This window comes from Peromyscus eremicus, chromosome 1, assembly GCF_949786415.1.
Source record: "Peromyscus eremicus chromosome 1, PerEre_H2_v1, whole genome shotgun sequence".
Classification (NCBI taxonomy): Eukaryota; Metazoa; Chordata; class Mammalia; order Rodentia; family Cricetidae; genus Peromyscus; species Peromyscus eremicus.
In genome coordinates, this window is record NC_081416.1 from 142,171,076 (window position 1) to 142,188,043 (window position 16,968).

The 16,968-nt window shown below is 40.2% G+C and overlaps 1 protein-coding gene and 1 pseudogene across 1 annotated transcript in view; one reads left to right on the forward strand and one right to left on the reverse strand.

Moving 5' to 3' along the window:
* Gabrg3 (gamma-aminobutyric acid type A receptor subunit gamma3) overlaps nt 1-16,968 on the forward strand; it is a 593,792-nt gene that overhangs the window by 519,853 nt on the left and 56,971 nt on the right. The window contains exon 6 of the mRNA XM_059273650.1: nt 16,540-16,677. Coding sequence (XP_059129633.1) covers nt 16,540-16,677 — 138 coding nt within the window. The remainder of the gene's footprint in view (nt 1-16,539; nt 16,678-16,968) is intronic.
* LOC131919446 (large ribosomal subunit protein eL14-like) lies at nt 11,067-11,696 on the reverse strand (annotated as a pseudogene).

Consider the following 16,968-nt stretch of genomic DNA (forward strand, 5'->3'; position numbering starts at 1 on the left):
GCAGGACGCCTGTCTGTCCTCAGGTCTGGAGTTCACATCTTGAGATTCCCAAGCCAACTGAAGCTGAAACAGACCAAATTAAACTTTTTCTTCAGGTGTCAAACTCATGCTTTAAAAGAAGTTATTGCCAAATTCTTCATATTTTTATGGGTTTAGGAGGAGTGATACTTAAAATACTTCATCAAAGTGCATTTGAGTTGTGGTTATGATTATTGCTAATTATAGACAAGAAAATGAAGCATAATCAGGCCTGAAGCTAATGAAGCTGGGGTGGCCTCCCCTAGCATGTGGGCCTTTATATGACCGGAATTAGAAGACAATGTGGGGTCTTAATCAGAAAAACTATGTGATTTTTCTCGAGAGAATAAATCTGAAGTATTCAAGTATTCAATGCATAATTACAAAGATCAATTAGGAGAACTTCAAGGTCTACAGGAGAGTTAAGGAGGGCCTGAGCTGAGACAGGAAGGAAGATGCTGAGCAGATGTGATCCATACAACTGATGACCAAATCTAACAGCAAATGCAATGTGAACTGCATGCCAGGGATGTTTGCCAAAGAAAAGGGGAATGCAAATATACAAGATTCCATTACAAAAGACAATGGATTTAGTTTTAAACACTTTGGAAAAGGTGTCCATAAATTGGATCTGAAATTAGGTAAATGGAGGAACAGCATAGATCAAAAAAGCATTTCGCATGGATATGGGTGACACCAGCATAGAATAATACATGGAATAATTACTTGTAAATGCAACTCATTTTCATTTGAATACCAGCTATGACATAATTATCCATGTAATTGTGCCGGAAAATATAGTTTGAGTGCACTTGCATGGCACTAGGGTTTGATGATAGTGTATTACAGCTTCTAAAAAACCTTTGATTCAAGTCAATTTTCAAGCTTTGATGAGTGCAAATTACAGAACCCCCATGAGGAGAAGCTGAACAAAAGCAAGGCAAGGATTTCTGTGAGGGCTGAGGTGCCCATACACATGGATCACACAGTTGACATTCTGGGACATCTTCATAGAAAGGATTGCTGTCAGGGAGCCTGTGGAACAACAGACACTGACTGCACACAGGGGTATTAGAAAGCAAAACTTCTCTGAAAGTATCTGCTTAAAGACAAAAACAAGAAGTATAATGGTTTCCCAAGTTGTGTGCTTTGTACGTAACTTTCACATATATTAAGGATATGTTTGAGACATAAAATGAAGTGAATTTAACCCTATGTTTCAGAGCTTCTAACATAGTTATGTGTTTGATGCCTCCAGGAAGGTGTGCCCTGCGTTGTTGACATGTACCAAATGGCTTTTCTTCCTTTCTTTTTGTGTTCATTCCTTATCTTTCACTGGTTCTCCCCTGCACAATGAAAGAGGGGCAGCCGGAGGTCTTATGACCCCTCGGTATTCAGTCATCAAGGGGTCAAGGGCAGGGCTCCACAGATCCCGTTTATCTTACCTGACTTTCCTGGAGTCATCCTTCCAGGCTGTGATAATGTAGTAAAATTTCTTTTAAGAAATATTCCTTTAGGGCTGGAAAGATGACTCAAACATTAAGAACATTTCCAGAGGACTAGGTTCAATTCCCAGTATCTCTGTGGTGGCTCCTAACCATCCCTGACTCCAGTCCCAGGGGAGTCAGATGCCCTCTTCTGTCTTCTATGGGTACTACACAATGTGGCACACAGATCTGCATGCAAACAAAACATCCTTGCTTTGTTTCTCTGTGTAGCTTTGCGCCTTTTCTGGAACTCGCTTTGTAGACCAGGCTGGCCTCGAACTCACAGAGATCCGCCTGCCTCTGCCTCCCAAGTGCTGGGATTAAAGGCATGCGCCACCACCGCCTGGCCAAAACAAAACTTTTGCATTTCTTGCTTTATATACAAGCCAGGAATGTGTTTTGTTTTATATATATATTTTATAGTACCCAAAGCAAATCAGAAAATCTAGTTAAAGATAAAAAAAAAATAGAAGAAAACAGTTTCCCTGGTGTGTTGTCATTACTTCTTGGGAACTATTAGCTGATGTGATCAGAGAGGGAAGAATCCCACATGCCATCATGACTTACTTCTGAAAGGAAGGCTGACCTATAACTATTAAACTTCCTGTGGGATGAGTCATACTATAACTGCCACAAAACTTTTGTACAGTTCACTTTGAAATAATTTAATGTTGTCAAATGGTTGCTGCACTTTTTAAGTGGCATTTCCTAGGGTATATGACAGCGCTTGTGAGCTTAGTGGCCACAAGTGTCAGTCTATTTAAATAACAAATGTTGTATCACATTGTAATGGTTTTTGAGATTTTATACTGTCTCGTGTATGTTTTGTGTGTGCAGTACCCAGAAGGCCTAGAAGAGGGCATCAGATCCCCCAGGACTGGATTTTAGACAGTTGTTACCTGCCATACAGGTGTTGGGGGTTGAACCCAAGTCTTCTGGAAGAAGAGCCAGTGTTATGACCGCTGAGCCATCTCTCCAGCTCCTGTGTTTCACTGTAAACATCTTTATCTGTCGTTTCTTTCTCTAAACCTAATATAAACATTTTCTCGACTGCATTTATCTCCACTCTATACAGTTTCCTTCTCATTCTCCATTCCCTTGTTCCTCCTTTTCTATTCCCTCTCTACTTCAGTACTTAAAATTGCTACACTTGACCCTAAAACATTAAAAAAGAAAGAAAACAAAAGACAGTCAAACTACAATTTCCCCAGTGCTTCTGAACCTTATAGGAGGCACAACGCTCTGTATTTCACTTAACACTGGAACTGCTGTCAAACCACTACATTGTTACTGGAGTTAGCCTCTCCCCTAGAGCCAAAACCACATGAGAGATAGCTCACCAGAATGAATCACATGAAACAGAATGAACACAAACAATGGAGCACCAGACCAAAGGCTGGAAGACAAATCCATGCCAACCAATGCAGAAAGTACCTGTGGAGTCTGTTCCTGTTGTTTGTGTGTATGTGATTTTATCGGCTGACCGTGTTTTAGTGTTTACTTGATAACTCATCCTCGGGATGAGACAAGTTCTCCCTCTCTGCAGTCATTAATTGCCTGTAGCTCTTTATCTAGGGCTGGGACTCCGAGATTTTGACCTTTCTGCATTAGCATGTCTATTGGTATGGTAATCATTTGGGCCTTGTTTAGGCAGCCATTTCTAGGTGTGTGTGTGTGTGTGTGTGTGTGTGTGTGTGAGAGAGAGAGAGAGAGAGAGAGAGAGAGAGAGAGAGAGAGAGAGAGAGGAGAAGAAGAAGAAGAAGAAGAAGAAGAAGAAGAAGAAGAAGAAGAAGAAGAAGAAGAAGAATCACAGAAACAAGGTCATCAATTTGAGAGGGGAGTGACAGAAAGACATGGGAAGAGTTGGGGGGAGGAGGCATAGGAGAAGCTGGAGGGTGGAAAAGGAAGGAGGAAGTTATATAACTATATTTTAATTATAACATATGTTTAAAACACAGAAAATACAAAAAAAAGGACACAAAAAACCTGAGCCAACAATTAATTGTACTATTTTATGTAAAGTTGATACAAGGGAGAATCATTTTGGAAGAGAGAATGTTATTTGAGAAAATGGCCCCAACAGATTAGCCTGTGGACAACCTTGTGGTACGTTTTCTTGATTGAAGTTGGTGTGGGAAGGCCCAGATCATAGGAAGTGATGCCATCCCTGGGCTGGTGGTTCTAGATGCTGTAAGAAAGCAGGCTGAGTGGGGCCCTGAGGAAAAAGCCAGTAAGCAACATACTTCATGGCCTCTGCATCAGCTCCTTTGTCCAGGTTCCTGCCCTAACTACCTGCTCTAACTCCTTTACAAAGGACTGAGATCAGGGCATGTAAGCTTAAATGAACACTTTGTTCCCAAGTTGTTTTTGGTCCTGGTGTTTCATCCCAGCAAGAGAACACTAAGACAGCAATGCAGTATGAAACCCCCATAAGCTCACAATTTCTCAACATCAGAAAAGAAAGATGGCTGAAATGTAAAGTGTGATTTCCATAGAGAGGGCTCAAGTGAGCAGGTAAATGAAGTAAGAAACATCAACTCTATACCAAAGAGACTCTAAAGAGTCCACCAAAAACTCTCTAAGCTGATAAATACTTCCAGTAAAATGGAAGGATACAAAATTAGTATCCTTCTTATATACAAATGACAAACATACTGAAAAATAAACCAAGAAAACAATCCCATTCCCGATAGCCACAGAAATAAAGTAAAATATTAGGAAATAAACTTAATCAAGAATGTGAAAGATTTACAGTGAAAAGTTCCTAACATTTAAGATGAAGGCTGGGGAAGATACTAGAAGTTGAAAAGACTCGCTATGCTCTTGGATTGGAAGAATTAATCTTGTGAAAAATGGCCACTCTACCAAAAGGAACCTGCAAATGTAATGCACTATCAATCAAAATTCTTGGACACTTATTCACAGAAATAGAAAGAAAATATTAAAAGGAAGCATAAAAGACTAAGGAAAACCAAAGCAATCTTGAACAAAAGAGAAAATGTGGGAGGAGTCATCGTACCTGATTTTCAAATTACTCTAGAGAGTCATCTCAATCAAACCAGTCTGGTACTGGCATAGAAACAGACACACTGGCCGGCAGAATAGAATGAGGACTCAAATATAACCCCGTGTCCCCATGGCCACCTGACTTTTGACAAAGAGACCAAAACACACACTGAAGAAAAGATGGCAGTTTCAACAGAAGGTGCTGGGAAAACTGGATGGCAGCATGTAAAAGAATGAATCTTGTTCCGTATCTCTCGCACTGCAAAAAGCTCAAAGCCAGATGGATCAAGGACTTCAGCATAAGAACAATGCTTTGAAAGTGTTAAAGGAAAACATGTAGAGTGCACTTCAACCCATGTGCACAGGAAAGGGATCTAGGAGCACAATAAGAACAAAAATTGACAGATGAGATCTCGTGAACTTAAATAAAAACTTCTGTATCCCAGAGGAACCATCAATTGAGTAAACAAGCTACTCACAGAACAGGAGAAAAATCTTCGCCTGCTGTACATCTGACAGAGGATTAGTATCTAGTGTATACAAAGAACCAAAAAAAAAAAAAAAACCACCCTGGACATCAAGAAAATGAAAACCACCCACTTAAAATGGGCTACATATAAAACTAAACAGAGTTTGCAAAGGAAAACAGAGGACAGACTAGTAAACTCTTTTTTAAAATGTCTGTTGGTTCTAGTTATCAGACTAATGCAAATTTAAACTACTTAGGATTCCACCTCCCCATAGTCAGGATGGCCGTCATCAAGATTACAAAGTACCACAAATGCTGGTGAGGATGTGGAGAAAGACCAGAAAACTGCTCCATAAGCTGAGTCCACCAGGCCCACTGGATAGTTCAAAACCCAGTCATACAGGTCACCCTAGTTAAACTCTGTGGGTCACAAAACAAAAATACATGAATCTGAGAAAGGGACTTGTAAGCAGGAGTCGGGAGTTGATAGGTGTAGAAAGGAAATAAAGTAGGTGTTGAGAGTATTCAGGGTGTACTATGTGCCTATAGGAAATTGCCAAAGGATAAATTTAGTTTTAAAAAAGTGCATAATGTAGAAAGAATAATAAAAGAAATAAAGAATAAATACCAACTCCCATACAAAGGCAGAAACATCAGCAAAAACACCTGGTCTCTTGTCAGTATCCCTAAAAGCTAGAAAATCATGAGATGATATATTTCACATTCTGAAATTAAGGAACTGTCAACCAATATTGCTGTACTGAGCAAAAATATCCATTAAAAATTGTGGGAAAATGAGGCCATTTCACGAAAAACACAGGTAATTAATGACAACTGCCAACACAGATGCTGCTCAGCACCCTGCTCAAAGGGGAGAAGGCCTTAGTCTGAGCCAAATAGGAGTGACCAGTGGCCCAGGAACAAAGATTCGGTTCTCATTAAATTACATTCCAACGTGGTAGTAACTTTCTGAAGTTTTAATAGAAAAGAATAAGGGTCATAAATCACCATATTTTTTAAATACATTGGCAGAAACATCATGGACACAGGTCACAGACAATCATGGACGTCTTGGCTCTAGCTGTAACCACCATCTGTCTCTGCTCTTAGCACTTTGTTTGGTGGGAGCTAAGTGTCTGCACATTCCAGAGGATTTACTGAGATTATCACAAAGATGTTAACCCCCACACAGAGGAGAATAATAAATGACTGGTGACAAGGCTAATGGCCCAGGATAGTTTGGTTCTGTTTTGTAACATTCCAAACGTCCCAGTCACTTAAGTCCTAACCAATTGATCAGCCTTACAGCAGGTTCAGTAGAAGCTGTTACCATTTTTTTCCAGGAATGTTTGTTCACACAACCAAGCCAGCATTGAAAGAAATGTTGGAAAGTATCCCTTTCCTAGATAGACCCAAAGGAACATTATCTATCTCAGATAGGCAGCCCCACCAGACCCAAAGACAGTTTCACTCGAGGCCAACTTGGTGACAGTGCCAGCAGTAATGGACACACTAACAGCAGCTTTTAAAAGAAGTGTCTCTCTCCTTCTTCATATGTCACTGCTCCAGCCTCTGGAATCTAGCTCTGTTCCAGATAATCTAGTGGCTTATCCTCACTATAGCCCTGTGCCATTTAATAATAGTGCTTGTAACAGGTGGCATGTTCTTGTCCAGCCCGTCCCCAACCTAAGTGAAAGAGCCACAATGATTTAATTTGATACAGTCCTCGATATCAGAATGGAATCGTCTTTCCTGAAATTGCATTTCTTGCACATGTCCATCAAGTCTGCAGAGGAACTCCGGAGCTGACTCACAATTTGAGGAGATACGAGCCTGGTCTTCTTTTTAGCTTAAGGAGCATCAGTGCTTGGTGGCTCCCCTGGATCAGAGATTGAGTGGCAATATAATGTGTCTCTTAGAGAAGTCTCTGGGCTGAGCAGCCAAGTGGGGAAGAGCCCCTTTATTCCTGCTTCTGACTGCAGTGACCCTAATGCCAGACAGTCTAGGCTTATTCTCCAGAGTGATTGCCATGGGAGCTAAACAAATAAAAATGCCCACAACAGGAAGCTATGAGGACAGGCTCTGCCCAGCATCCATCGGGGGCCCCTCGGCTCCTGTAGCACTGATTTCAGGTGGCTGTGTGACTGTACCGCTCAGCATACCTGTGAATCTTCCTCTCCAACTTCAGTCCTACAATTAATAAATTATGATTAATTTTTAAAAAGAAACTTAACTCATTTGTTATAGTCAACAACTTAATAAAATTATTGTGTCAATAGAGTAATACTGTATAAAATCGCATTCATTGTATAGGAATAATAAACATAATGAATTTTGTGTTGAGACTTGGGTCCCATTCTTCTGATAACTCATTATGCAGATGAAAATATTTCCCAAACAGAGAGAAATTAAAATACAAATTATTAATGGTTCCAAGAATTGTGTTTGTGGGATACTCAGCCTGTAATAGAAAAATACTGAGGTAAAATACAGCATGATTTGTGAAAGTTATAAATGTTTGTGTAGGTTGACTCATGAGTTATATGAGAATTAGTGTCAGATAAGAAATAAGGAAGTAAAACTGCACACATAAACGCTATGCCATGCAGGCTTTTTAAGTTATTTCTTTCATTTTTTTTTTTTTACTTCATAATATAATTACACTATTTTCCTCCACCTTTTCCTCTCTCCAAAGCCTCCCATTGAACATTGAAAGTTCCAAGGCATAAACACACACATAGCACACACATGCACACACACACACACACACACACACACACACACACACACACACACACTCATTTAAAAGGGGAGCACCTGTAACAGGTGGCCTCTGCTTGAACAAGACCATCTAGGGGACAGTTTTATTCAGTTTAGCAGGCAAGAACTCACATGGAACTGTCATGGCCCTGCTCAAGCCTGCTCCAGGAAACAGTCCACACGTCCCTGCCATCTAAACACCCTGGTTTCTCTACTGTGTCTTTGCCTCTTTTTCACACCTTTATACATTACATGGTATCTGACTCTACTCCATGTTGTCTGTCTTCTATAGCTTTTTTGAAATATTGGAAGAAGCCTCCATGGTTTCCTCACTCTCAGAGCCGCATGCCTGCAAATCTAGTATCATGTGGACATTGCCAAGTTTTGCTGTCAGCTTGAGATATAGCCTGCCCTGGTTGATGATAGTTTCAGTGGCCTGTGCATACATTCAAACAAATTTCTTAAATAAATAAATAAAATTTCTAAAATACATACTAAAAATTAAACAACAGTTTCTTTCCTGTGCCAGTGAGTTCAAGCCTATTGCCCACTTTCTTTTTTTAACAGATTCATAGTTCTGCTCTTATGTCAAAGTCCTTTGTCCGTTTGGAGTTGAGTTCTGGGCAGGGTGAGATATTAGGATGCGTTTTCATTTTTCTGCATGAGGCTACCTACTTTGACTAGCACCGTTTGTTGCAATGTCCTTTCTCCAGTATGAATTTTTGGCTTATCTGTCAAAAATCAAATCTCCATAAGTGGGTGGGATCTTGTATGGGTCTCCTATTCAATTCCATTGGTCAACAGGTCTGTTTGGATGCCAGTACCAGGCTGTTTTTATTACCATAGCTCAGCAATTCAGCTTGTAACTTGAGATGGTGATACCTCCAGCAGTTCTTTTATTATACAGGTTCACTTTAGCTATCCTGAGTTTTTTGTATTTCTGCATAAAGCTGATGCTTGTTTTTAAAATTTTTGGGAGTAATAGTGTTGAAATTTTGATGGGGATTGCACTGACTCTGTAGATTGCTTCTGGTAAGATGGCCATTTTCATAATATTAATCCCACCTATTCATAAGCATAGGAGGTATTTCCATCTTCTGATGTCTTCTTCAATTTTTATTCAATGTCTTAACATTTTTATTATAAAAATCTTCCACTTGTTTTGCTAAGGGTTATCCTAACATACTTTTTTGAGGCTATTGTGAAAGGTATTGTTTCCCTGATTTCATTCATGACATATTAATCATTTGTATATAGGAAGGCTACTGATTTTTGTGTGTTAATTTTATCTCCTGCCACTTTGCTGAAAGTTTATCAGCTGTAGAAGTTCCTTGACAGAAGTTTTAGGATCTTTTACATACAAAATCACATCATCTGCAAATAAAGATACTTTGACTACTTCCTTTCCTGAGTGTATCCCCTTGATCTTCTTGAGCTGTCTTATTGCTCTAGCTAAGACTTCAAATACTATATTGAATAGTTATGGAGAGACTAGACAAGCTTGCTTTGTTCTTGATTACAGTGGAAATACTTTGAGTTTCTCTTTATTTATGTTAACTGTAAACTGCCTTTATTATGTTCAGGTATGTCCCTTATATCCTGAGTTTTTCTAGGACATTTCTCATGAAGGGATGTTGGATTTTGTCAAAGGCCTTTTCTGCATCTAATGAGATGATCATGTGGCTTTTGCTTTTCAGTCTTTTTTTTGTGTGTGGTGGGTTACATTTATCTATTAACATATGCTGAACACTCCCTGCATTTCTGGGATGAAGCCTACTTGATCATGGTGAATAATCTTTTTGATATGTTCTTAGATTTATTTTTACAAGTATTTCATTGAGAAATTTTGAACCTATGTTCATATGGTATATTGTTCTATAATTTCTTTTTGTTGTTTGATCTTTATGTGGTTTTTGTATCAATGAAATAGTGGCTTCACAAAAGAATTAGGATATATTCCTTCAGGTTTTTTGCAGGGGGTAATATTTTGAGGAGTATTGGCATTAGTTCTTTAAGGATCTGGTGTATTTCTGTGTTGAGTTTATCGTTCTCTGGGCATTTTGAAAGGGGTGTAGGAGATTTTAATTCTACTTCAGTGGCTGTTATGGGTCTATTTAAATTGCTTATTTCATTTCAATTTACCTTCAGTAAGCCACATATCAAGAAATTCATCCATTTCTCTTAGATGTTCCAACTGATGAGATACTTTTTTTTAACACTATATCCTTATGGGTCTCTGAATTTGCTTGGTGTCTATTGAAATGCTCCTCTTTTTGCCTCTAATTTTTTAATTTGGGTCTTTTTATTCTCTATCATTTGCTTAGTTTGGCTAAGAGTTGTCAGTCTTGTTGATTTACTCAAAGAACTAGTTTATTGTTCTATTGATTCTTAGTAACTATTTTTTGTTTTTATTTACTCTTTTTTTAATGCTAAATTGAATTATTTCTTCCCATATAATCTTTCTCAGGATTATTTCTTCTTGAGTTTTCAGCTGTGCTGCTCCATGTTAAAAACTACATGTTAATAACTCAGTGCTGTGAACTTGCCTCTTAGAACCACATAGAACCATTGTATCCCATTGGCTTGGGCGTATTGTGTTTTCATTTTCATTCAGTTCTACAGTGTTTGTAACTTTCTTCCTGGATTTCTGTCTTGACTCAGTTTTCATTCAGCAGGGAGTTGCTCAGTTTCCATGAGTTTGTAAGCTTTCTGCTTTTTCTGTTGCTGTTATCTGGCTTTAATCCACATTGGTCAGGTAGAATACGGGTATTAGCTCAACTTCTTAAACCTGTTGAGACTTGCTTTGTGTCCCAATATGTGCTCACATTTGGAGAAATGTGCTACTGAGAAGAGCACATATGCTACTGAGAAGAAAGTATATTCTTTGGTGTTTGGGTGGAATATTCTGTAGATGTGTTAGTTCCATTTGACTTTATGATGCTATTCAATTCCAGTATTTCTATGTTTAGTTTTTATTTGAAAGACCTGGTCTTAAACTCTTGAAGCTCTTGATTCTGCTTTCCAAATTTTGGGATTACAAGAATATGCCACCACACCATCTAAGTGCTAGGATTTCTGAGAATTCATGCCATGCAAATAATTTTTTTTTAAATCTACTGAATTTCAAAACAACTATTTAATTAGCTAAATAAGCTTTATTTTTACCCTTCAAAGGGTGCAAGGAATCTAGTACACCAGTTACACAGCATCAGTCTATTTTTTGGGCTTCACCTATTTATTGAGACTAACACAAGGCACTGCATGGCTTCTCTAGCATAGACTTCGCTTGACTCCTGGCAGATGGATGCTTTTTTTTTTTTCCAACATGTCAAAAAGAACCTTTATTCCTTTGCACAGTTTCATGCTTTCTTGCCAGCTGCCTTTGAAGCAGGTGCTTTCTGGGCTGAGGTCTTCTGAGCCTTCTGACTTTTAGCAGGAGGACCTGCCTTCTGGCCGGCAGCCTTCTGGCCTGAAGCCTTCTGGGCCACAGCCTTCTTGCCTGGTCCTGTCGCCTTCTTGGCCGGAACTTTAGCTGCAGCAATGGCAGCCTTAGCAACAGGTGCTTTTTTGGGAGAAGCTTTCAGGAGAGCTTTGAAGTTTCTTCACTTCAGTCTTGATTATTCTGTTCCTCATTTTTTTTGCCTTCATGACTTTGAAACAATCAAAATCTGTCATCTTGGCTTTCCTTTCTCTGGCATCAATCTTCTTGGCCCATCTTGTGGCTGCCCATTTTGCATTGATATCTGCCTTCTCCCAAGCCTTTCCTACATACTTCTGGCGGGCACTGTGTGGGAACTTGATGAAGTCAGTGAGCTGCCTCCTCACCCGAGTGCAAGGTCCATCCACTAAAGCCCTGTTCTGGTCAATAACATCTACAATCGCCACCAGCTTTCCTTCATGAGGCCCAAAGGACATGTAGGCCACCTGGCCAACCTCCACGAGCGCCTGAACACCATGTTGGCAGCGTTCAGCGAGAAGAGATGGATGCTTCTGTTGTATCACTGTCTTAACCTCACAAAGTTGTCATGGGTTCCTTAACAGACAGCCAGGCACAGTGTCTCCTGCTTTCTCTAGTCACCTGGTTAGTCACTGCCCATGAAGTCTGCACACTGCAGTGTTGATAGTTCTTGCATTTCTTTCAAGAGTCCCTTCTATTTAGTTGGCCAGCTTGTTGGGTTTTCCTTGTGGTGGATCTGGATAACTCTAGGTTACAGCTCTTTCATTTTCTTCTTAGGAATGCTGACTTTGGCATGTTTAGTGTTACTTAAGAAAATAAATTATCTTCATGTTTTCTTTAGAGGTAGATAAGACAAAAAGATGAAAAAAATCTAAGATTTGTCAGTTTACAGTGATCACTTATGGTGATGGCAAGAGTATGATTTTTTCTGGCATACAGTCCCTGTACGAGACTGCAATTTCCCTAGGACACGCTAATGATTACTGCTCACAAACTGATAATTAGGCATCACATTTCAGCTGTGATGTGTGTGAGAGAAATCATAGACCTTTGAATTGTGTGCTTCTTAGTTTTAACTATCAACTTAATACAACCTAGAATTACCTGGGGTTTAAAAAGTCTTAATGAGGAATATCTAATCAGGTTAGCCTGTGGAAATGTCTGTAGGGGATTATCTTGACTGTTCATTGACATAAGAAAACCCAGCCCTTTGTGGGCAGCATTATTTTCTAGGCAGGAGGTCATGAATTATATAAGACAGAAGAACACAAGCCAATGAATGCCAGAAATCATGGGACTATTCACTTCCCTCTGCTCTTGACTGTGGATGTGACTAGCTACCCTAAATTCCTGCCCTGACTTACTCTCAGTGATGGACTGTAATCTGAAATTGTAGGCTGAAGAACTCCATTTTTTCTTTCAGTTGTTTTTTGTTAGGATATTTTATCACAGCAACAGAAATGAAAGCTGATTTGGCCTGTAGCCAGGCAGAATATAGATAGGCAAGAAAGCCAAACTGAAAAGAGGAAGAAAAAAGGGCAGAATCAGAAGAGACACCAGCCAGCCACCCAAGGAGCAACATGCCAACATACCATTAATGCAACAACCATGTGACAATGCATAGATGAACAGAAATAGGTTAATTTAAGATGTAAGAGCTAGCTAGTAATAAGTCTGAGCCACGGGCCAAAGATTTGTAAGTAATATAAGCCTCCGAGTGGTTATTTGGGAAGAGGTGGGTGGGAGAGATTTGTCTATCTACACAAATTATTTACCTTTTTATTGTAGTGACCAAGTACCTGAGAAAAAAAGCAAAACTTAAGAGATGAAGGATTCATATGTTTGGTGGGGGAAGCACGTCACCTTGCATCCAAAATCAAGAAGCTGATAATGTATAAGGAGTGGAGTTTGTCAGCCTTCAAGCTTCACCTTTCGGTTACCTACTTCCTCCACTAAGGCTCTACATACTGAAGATTCCATGGCTTTCTCACATACTGCCACCATCTGGGGATTAATGGCTCAAGACACGAGTCCATAGGGGAAATTTTACATTCACACGATATCAATCTCGATTTTAATGAAAGCACAAAGCACTTATCAAATCAGCGCCGGGTGTATGTGCCGATGGTTTGAATGGTTGTGTCTCTACCAGAACTTGAGCCTCACTGTCCAGTATTGCATTGTTGCAGATGATGCTTGAAGGGGTTTGTGCTGTTCTGAGAGAATGAGCTCTTGTGCTCCCAGAACAGGGTCAGCCATCTCGAGAGAGGATCATTACAAAGCAAGGCAGCTCCAATTTGCTTGTCAAAGTGACTTCATGCACCTTCTCTGCCTGCACTTCCCCTGCTAGAGCACACATGCCGCCACCACATGGTGTCTGTGTTGTCTGCTTGGGCCCTGACTAGAAGCTAATCCCAGCAACAAGCTCTTAAGCTTCCAGAACTATAAGCTAAATAAGAGCCCTTCATTTTTAATGCACCCAACCTCAATTATGTTCTTATGGTAACAAAAAAAAAAAAAAAACTGAGATGATGGGTGGAGTCTCCTGTCCATTTTAGAGTGTTCTGAGTAGTGCTTCAGAAATTGGAAAATGTTTTACTTCTGAGACTCACACCAAGGAGCTGAAGATGGGATGGATATTCATAGGAGGCAGGGAGGGGTGTGCTCCAGAGTTCACACTTCAGCAACCACACTGTGAACAGCCAATCAGAGGGAAGAGAGGAAGGGTAAACTTTTCCTTTGATGATATGAAAACTGCGGTTTTCTAACCATAGACATTTTCTCTTTAAAACATTGGCAACAAAATGCAAAGAGAGAAAAAAGTAAAGAAAAAAAACTAAAGAATTAGCCAACAATATTTGTGACTATCTTGTCCAGGGTCTGTCAAAAAGAAAGGCCCTGACCAAAACAATCTCAGGAGGAATAACAAATTAAAGAGAGAAATAAGGAGAGCCCAGCAGGGTGCTGAGCATCCCTGAGTAGACAAGGTGCGGAACTTAGGGTCAGTCTGTTAGCAATGCAGCAAGGTCCACCTTAAGGAAAAAAAAAATCAAACCAAAACCAGCTAGCCAATTGGCTTCAATCTTGATGGAAAACAGTGTGGCCATCAGAGGTGGGTTTCTCACCCTGCTGTGATTATACAATAGGACTCAGAATCTAGTCCTCAAAGAGAAGATAGTCCTAGGGGCCAGAACACATGGAGAGGGGAGAACATGACAATATTCTGGCTTTGTGAGGCTAGCCTCTGAGTCATAGTGGGAGAGCCCTGATGACCATGACTAAATGTAAGGGGAAACCTGTGATTCAGAGACCCCAAGTTCAGCAGTTGATCTCATGAACTTGGTACCTCTGAGCAGAACATCCTTACTCAGAGTGGTAGAATGAGCATAGCATGAATGAAAAGCAAGGCTGGTCTGCACAGTCCTTAAATATAAAGCAGGGGTTGGGGATGACCCACAAACTAACTGTAATCAGAATTCAGAAGTGTTTGAGCATTTAAGAAGGCACTTTTGTCTTATCTAAGCACACAAACAAAAATAAACATAGATATGAATGGTATGTTTTATATAAAATTTTTCAATTCAATTTATCATACATAAAATGTCAAGAGGGAAAAAAAGAGATATCAACGGGAAGTCTCCATAAAGGTTCAATTCTAGGGCTGGAGAGGTGGCTCAGCCACTCGAGGCTAGGCTCACAACCCAAACCACAAGGTTCGGTTCTCTGCAAGTGAGCTGCCAAACTGCACCAGAGCTTTGGAAGGAGATTCTGGCTCCAGCTTGATGTAGCTTCTGTCCATTGATAGGCTGCAAAGCCTGATTGGCTTCAGTTTAGAGGGCAATCACTGACTATAAATCCTACTTCAGAGGAAGTGGCATCTTATAAAATGTTCTGCCAAAGAGTAAATGTAAGGTCTTCAGGAAAATATAACTGACAGGCAGATTTGTAAAGCACCAGCAACTCTTGCTGTGATGAATGTTGAAAAGCTGTGGTCACCTGAATTTCTGTTAAGATCAAGGTATCGAAGTCTTTGGAAGGTGATCAGCCTAAGGAATTGGGTTTGGCTGTTGTGTGCTCTGTGATATGAATGCAGCTATGAGCATGCCTAAGTTGAAGAACTTGAAGCTGGGAATCATGGGAGACCAGCGAGGGCAGTGGTGAGTGCAGGCCCTGAGCTCTGCCTAGGTGTTCTCTCTGTACCACCTCGGAAGAGAGGGTGGAAAAGTTGTAAGAGCCAGAAGTCAGGGAAGTCTAGAGCAAAACAATGTCTTCTCAACATGACAGGACCACTGCCACTCATGACATGCTCACAATAGCTATTCTTGCTTGCCCAAGACCTACACAAAATCAAGCCAGTCAACATTCTCACACGAGGTGGGGGTTGTTAATAGCCCCTACTCCTAGCCCAGAAGCGGTTGATAGTTGTTGGCTTCTGGAGTAGGAAGTTGTGTTTTCCTCAAGGGTGTAGTTCCTAGTAGGTCAACTGCACTTCAGTGAATTGCTCCACCCCCACGGTTTTATGGGAAATACAAATGTAGAGATTGTGCTTAGACCAGGATGACAGAGTTGGTGGGTATACTAACACTGGAAAATGCCTTCTCTCTCAGAAGGTCAAATCACCACCATGGTTCAAGGGTAAAGAAATGTGGACCGTTGTCCCCTACTTACTCCACCCATAGAGACATGGCTGGGCTCCTGGCTAAGTAATCCTTTGTTCCTCCTGAAGGCAGGTGATAGTGTAAAGGATCATTTGCCCTTTGACTTTTGGGGTTTCTGTGTCTCTAAAAAAATTAGAGAAGAAACAGGACCTAAAATTGTAATTACTATTAGATGATCAGAAACATTTTTTTTTTTTTTTTTTGGTTTTTCCAGACAGGGTTTCTCTGTGTAGCTTTGCGCCTTTCCTGGAACTCACTTGGTAGCCCAGGCTGGCCTCAAACTCACAGAGATCCACCTGGCTCTGCCTTCCAAGTGCTGGGATTAAAGGCATGCACCACAGAAACAAATTTTGACATATTTTTTTCCTTTTCTTTTCTTTCTTTCTTTCTTTTTCTTTCTTTCTTTCTTTCTTTCTTTCTTTCTTTCTTTCTTTCTTTCTCTTCTTCTTCTTCTTCTTCTTCTTCTTCTTCTTCTTCTTCTTCTTCTTCTTCTTTTTGTTGTTGTTTTTCAAGACAGGGTTTCTCTGTGTAGTTTTGGTGCCTGTCCTGGATCTTGATCTCACAGAAATCCACTTAGCTTTACCTCCTGAGTGCTAGGATTAAAGGCATGCACCACCACTATCCAGTGATATAATGTTTTTATAAATCTAAATTTTCAGGTGCTAATATCTGCTCTACTTTTAGATGGCTACCCCAAGGAAGAAATGATTTATCGTTGGAGGAAAAATTCGGTTGAGGCAGCTGATCAGAAATCATGGCGGCTCTATCAGTTTGACTTCATGGGCCTCAGAAACACTACAGAAATCGTGACAACATCTGCAGGTAGGAGCATTTAAAGAGGTCAGTGAAAACTGACCTTTACCTCCCGTTTTCTGAGCTCCAGCCAAGCCCTGGTGGATTTCCATGGCATGTTTATGATGAGTCTTAGCAAGGAGCACTCAGGACCGTATGTAAGACAAATCAGCTGATTCAAAGATGAAAATAGGCTAAAGGTTTACATTTGGGTAAGATAGGAGCAATTCGAACTGACTTGTATTTTGAATAAGCTCTGTGGAAGCATGATATCTATGAACCTAACCAGGTTGCTCAGGACTGGCTGGTTTCTGTAACCCT